This window comes from Phalaenopsis equestris, unplaced genomic scaffold, assembly GCF_001263595.1.
Source record: "Phalaenopsis equestris unplaced genomic scaffold, ASM126359v1 Scaffold000002, whole genome shotgun sequence".
NCBI lineage: Eukaryota > Viridiplantae > Streptophyta > Magnoliopsida > Asparagales > Orchidaceae > Phalaenopsis > Phalaenopsis equestris.
Genome location: NW_018164444.1, coordinates 33939724 through 33945660, shown reverse-complemented (window position 1 = coordinate 33945660; position 5937 = coordinate 33939724). Strand labels below are relative to the sequence as shown.

General features: G+C 32.4%; 1 protein-coding gene across 1 annotated transcript; it reads left to right on the top strand.

The window, feature by feature from the left end:
- Positions 1–545: 545 nt before the first annotated feature.
- LOC110017819 (transcription factor LUX-like) lies at positions 546–5367 on the top strand. Its single transcript, XM_020714938.1, has 4 exons — positions 546–808; positions 3708–3784; positions 4287–4338; positions 5138–5367. The coding sequence occupies exons 1-4, from the start codon at positions 658–660 to the stop codon at positions 5365–5367; spliced, it is 510 nt and encodes a 169-aa protein (XP_020570597.1). The 5' UTR covers positions 546–657.
- The last annotated feature ends 570 nt before the right edge of the window (positions 5368–5937 follow it).

The window sequence follows — 5937 nt, the reverse complement described above, 5'->3', positions numbered from 1 at the left end:
ATAAATCTTTGTAGCATTGTAGTCAATTAAATTTTTAAAAAATACTACTCATCAAAGATATATATATAATTAGTAGTATTTCGAGCCAAAACGGCAGAACATGAACGGACAAGTATTTGTTCGTGTTGTTCGTGTAGAGCCGAACAAAGTGGCCCTAATTATAATAATCCAACAAGCACATTTTTTTTTTGTGAAGATTTACATATCTACCACTCAATTCCTATGTATTTACAAATATACCCCACCTCTTTTTTTTGGGTGATCTACTAAATGACGGAAAACCAAACGAAAAGAATTACATTTTAAAAAAAAAATTGATAGATTAATTCAAAAGATTTTAAAATTATCGAAAAAGTCTTTTTCAAATTGAATCAGACATTCAGACCCATTTAAATTTAAAAATTAAAAAAAAAAAAATTAACAAGTACAAGCTTTGGGCGGCAGGCCTTCACACCTAATTTCTGAACATTTTTTTTTTTTTCCCGCAACGAACAAAAAGAAATTAAAAGCATAAAAATAGTGGAGCTTCTCGGCTCTCTGATATTTTCTATATAAATTGGCAGCCCAGCTCCCGTGGCTGCCCTCATCTCCTTCATCGAACCTTCTTCTCTCTGATTTCCTCCTCTGCTCACTGATTGGTTTCTGGGATTTGGAGCAATGTACATGAACGCAGGAGAACTGGAAGCTACTAGCCTCCCGGTGGACGCCAGACTTGTTCTCACCTCCGATCCCAAACCTCGGCTGCGGTGGACGGCGGAGCTCCATGATCGCTTCGTCGATTCCGTCACGCAGCTCGGAGGCCCTGACAGTGAGCTCTTGCCTTGTTGCTCTCTCCCTCTCTACAATGCCTTTCGTTCTTTGATTATTTTTTTATTTATGTAGCCTTTTTCTACGAGTAATTCTGTTTTTCTCTGATTAATGTTAAGTTTGATTGTTTCGCTTAGCATCCGTGATTAATTCATCTGTTGGGAAGTTGATCCTATTTGTTAATCGACTATATGGTTAGGAATAGGAATTTGAAGACCTCTGAACCTGCTTCTGAATGATTTATAGAATAAGATGCTATGGAATAAAACCTAAAAAAAGAACCCCAAATTGAGGCCCCAAAGCACATCCCATCTCTGCTTTTTGGCTTGTGAAGAAAGGATAAAATATTGCACTTTATTTCAGTAATGTGTCATTCGTTCTGTTTTGTGACTGTCTAATGTCTCCATTTCTTTCATTAGGTTTTATTCTCTCAGAAAACATTATACATGCTTAATTGTGTTCCCTACATGCCTTTGCTTTTTCTGATTTTCTTTCAATCATGCTCAAATGCTTCTGCTATTTAAAAGGGTTTAATTATAGAATTTATCTGAATGAGTTAATGATTTATAAGGTATAATAACAAATTGCTTTGTGCACTTGCGTAGGAAACATTAAAATTTGAACTTGTAATAAATACTAGGATCAAAGCTGTCATGCGAACAGTTAAAATTCAATTAAATCAAGATACTTTTGGTGCTGCCAATTGAGTAAGGAAAAAACTTCATTTTTACTAAGTAAACTGCATTTAATGCCTTAGTTTTTTTCTTCTAATATTATTTATTTATTTTCATTCTATTACTTAAAGGCATTTTTATTTTTTTACTAGATTTGAAAAGTTAAATTTCATAATTTTCTTTAAAATATGTTTTTTTTTTGTTGGCCATTGTGATTATTTAGCCTTCCACACATGTTATTTTGTTTCAAATGTGATCATAATTCTATTTTTTTACCAATTTAGTTTCAAATATAATCAACCAATTTAAATTATTACCATGATGCAAAATAGCTTTAGTATCCTTACAAACATTCTCTTTAAGTGGGCACTTAATTTGGGTGATGCTCAATTGGTCGAGTAGAAGAAAGCAACTTTAAGATTTTCAATTTTTATTTTTTTCATAAGAATAAGATTAATTATGAAAAATAATAGCATGAAGTTCAAAATATTGCAAAAATGTTGATTGATTAATAATTTATTAAATACCCTACATATTGCTAGAAAGTGCCAAGTAATTTTTACTTTTAAGTATCAACTCATTTCAATTTCTCCTAAAGAGAAGTGTCTTGTATTTTTCAATCTGCTCAATATGTACGAAAAGTTTTATAATTTAGTGTTTTGAAATATTCTATATCTATAATAATAGTTATTTAATTTGATAACAAAATTTATAAAATAAAATAAAATAAAATTGAATGAGAACAATTCCTTAAAAAGTATGCAAACAGAGTGATATTTATATCACATATATAATTATGGTATTAAAAATCAGATATTTAATTAAATATGATTATGTTGATTGCTTTATGGCTCAATTGTAATTGAGAAAATACTTTTTAGGAGCCCTCTTGTTGAGGATATCTCTTTTGATCATGTTATGAACAGGTAGGATTCTAACTAATAATAAAATTTATCACCTTAACAAACAGATATGTAAAGTTTGATGAGCAATGCATTAGTAATTTGATATGTGAAAAAAAAAAAGGAATTAATGAACAATAACATTGTGTTGAAATTAAAGGGAAAATTTGGAGGATTATGAGAAAAAAATAGTAATTAGAATATAATGCTGTCGAATAAATTAAGAAAAATTTTAGTTTATGCAGTGAAATGTATTTCTTTTTCCAATATTTTTGCTTGTAATGTTTTTCTTTCTAATCTCTAGAAGATAAGTGCTTGCATACGTACTGCTACTTTTGCTCAACTAGACGTTAAAAAGTTATTTGCTATACTTTTACAGGTTTGAAACATCATCTAATTTTGCTTGTTTCCTAATCATGCATGTATTTCCTACAATTGTGAGTTATAACCAGCAAAATTTTTTATCTTATTTCAATTAATCAGAAAAAAATATTGATTTTATTTATTAATTATTAAATAAAAAAGTGTTGATATATATATATATATATATATATATATATAGTTGAACATAATTTCGAATTAAAAATATATTTACGCAACTAATATCAAATTTAGTGGTGTTAAATAACTGAGATTGTTTAAGTAATTACTATTTTCTCTACTGTAGTACATGAATTTTTTTGGGGGCACGTTTCCATCAACGGAGCCGTCTGTAAATTTTTGCCACTTGGCAATTCAATTGCGCCACTTGGCAATGTAATTTTTTGCAACATTTATATAATTTTCTCTTTACAAACATTTTGAATGAAGTTTTGCTGCTTGTTTTTCCTTAACCAATAATTGAATCTCTTCCTCAACAAATGGAAAAAGGTTTACCATTTTGTGCTTAAAATTAGTGGATGTTTAGCTCAATTTAATTATGTAAAAGAAATTATTAAATTAAGGATGCCAATGGTAAGTTTGAAATTTTGGAGTAAAGCATTGTGCGGCAAACAATGAAATGTATCCATCAACTTTTTTTGTGGAAATAAGGATGAAGTACACGGCCGTTGAGATTAGATCATACCTTTTTTATTAAAATAATGTGATGATTGATCAGTATTGTTTCTTAAATATTGGTAACCTTAATTTTTCTGGTGGTTTTTAGGAATTTGAATGGTTTGTAGGCAGTGCTGGCCCTTTTATAATTGTTATTGTCACTTATTTTTGTCCTTTTCCTCTTTTGTTACTGTGAGTTCTCTTTAGATGCATTAATCTTCTTTTAATCCCAAGATAGAGAGGTTGGGCTTTTGTGTATGATACCTTTTTGTGGCTTCTTTTGCAGAAGCAACCCCAAAGGCCATATTGAGGATAATGAATGTAAAAGGACTTACACTCTACCATTTGAAGAGTCATCTTCAGGTTGCGTCTGATCTGGCACCAAGTTTATTCTAATAATTTATGCATGGAAACTAGAAAGCTCATCTTGTTTATTCATACAAATTCCTATCACCACACAATTCTTATATATTTACATATCTTACACCTAAACATTGATATTTACATGCACAACATTCAAATCTTTAACGTCACTTAGAAAATACCACTATTATAAACTTCTTAAAAGTGAAATACACCTTCTCATGCATAGGTTTATAACATCAAAGTGTTATAAATGTAAATATCAAACTTTAGGTTTTAGATGTGTAAATACATAAGAAATGTGTGCTGTACGTAAATTTCCTCAAATTAAAACCCTTTCAAAGCAACATGGCAATTTTTCATGAAATTTTAACTTTGGATTTTTAATTAAAAAAGATCATTATATTTTGTCTTATGTGTAGAAATGAAACTATAAACATATGTATGCTTGCATGGAACAAAGTTTCATCTTCCTTAACATTTTACATGGCTCATTTTACAGAAATACAGAATGGGGAAGCAATTATCAAAAGACCTTGAAGGCCCTAATGATGGTATTTCTCTTGCCACCTCTCCATCTCTCCAAGTACATGCCAACCATGCTGCTTTTGAATCTGTCTAGATATAATATGATTGCTTGGACTGCAGGAGATAATTTTACTTTCAACTTACTTTTTTTAGGGGCATTTACAAACATATTACACAATTCTTATTTATTTATGTTAGAAGTTATATTAGTAAATAATTTATTTCTGGTAGAAGTTATGAGGATTAGATCTATTTTTAATATAACTTTATTTCTTTTCCTATTTTAAATTTATTTTCTTGGAGTGGATTTATTTTCTTTCCGATTTGATGTTGTTTCTTTTATCTCCAAATAATTATTATGAATTGATTAATTGTAGATTTAGGTGTTATATCTTTCCTTTCCTATTATTTCTTTTTTCTTGTTTTTCCTATTTTAGAATTCAGGTAAGAGTTACTTATAACCACTTTTCATATCAATAAAGGTATTCTGTTTTATTCTGAATTTCAACATAGTATTAGAGCTTTGAAATAAACCCAAAAGTTTCCTGCCATCGAAAACTTTCTATTCTCTGCAGCCGGCAATTTTTTTCATGCTGCAGGCCCTTCCTCCACCTACTCTTTTTCAGTTTTTCCACCGGAAACTTCCTCTCCCTGTAGGCTGGAACCATCTCCCTGCAAACTCTAGATGCTGAAAACTTCCTTCCTTCTCTATAGATTTCAGTCGGCAGCCTCCTTCCTCTCCCTTCATGCAGGAAATAATTATGTTGGACCCTACATTCTCCATCTGTCTGCATGAAAAAATTCTATGTTGAGTAATTCTGTCAGACCTCCTCCTGCAGCCAAACCTTTCTCTGCTTGCAGTCTTCCTGGAACTTAGTCCGAATCTCTTAGCCGCATTCTGTAGGAGCAGCGTTAACATATCTTTAATTGTATTCTCGCTGCGTCCCTGTCGGAAGCCTCCTATGTATGGACATCTCTGCGGACCTTCCGAATGGAAGCATAGAGCTCGCAACAATCTCCAGTCGCTGAAATCGGTGAAGCACTGCAAGCAGTAGTGACAACATCTGCAGACATAAAAACATGTCGAGGACTTATCTATGATTTATCTAGTTCAGGCGGTGACTCCTCGAATGATGCGAAGGAGTGGTCAGCTTCCATAAGAACGCTATTCATAGCTTTTCTTTACATGATATTCTTGTGTGTGCACGTGGTTGGAAGCATCAAAACTAACAACCTTGCAATTCTTATAGACGTAGCTCATCTCCTTTCCGACATTGCGTCTTTCACCATTTCCTTGTTCTCGATGTGGGTGGCTCCTTGTCAATCTTACAGATTTTACAGAATCGAAATTCTAGGAGCACTGGTATTCATCAAGCTTATATGGCTTCCAGATTCCATCCACTGCCCTGCTTGCTAATTAAGTTGGCGAGGCTGCTCGGATATACTACATGCTAGCCAAGCTTGGTGCTGTGATGCATGCGATTGACATTGGAGGCGGCCTCAACATCTACTTCGATGAAACACATTCCAGCTGCTCGGACATGTGCGTGGGCTATAGATTGGACGAATACGCCTGTACAGTAGTTCGTGCTATCCAGTATGCTTGCAATCGCAAGCAAGTGTGC

Coding starts and splice junctions, on each gene's coding strand:
- LOC110017819 (XM_020714938.1), top strand. CDS start 658: ATGTACATGAACGCAGGAGAACTGGAAGCTACTAGCCTCCCGGTGGAC. Junction 809..3,707: donor GCAGCTCGGAGGCCCTGACA/GTGAGCTCTTGC, acceptor CTTCTTTTGCAG/AAGCAACCCCAAAGGCCATA. Junction 4,339..5,137: donor CCTTGAAGGCCCTAATGATG/GTATTTCTCTTG, acceptor TAATTCTGTCAG/ACCTCCTCCTGCAGCCAAAC.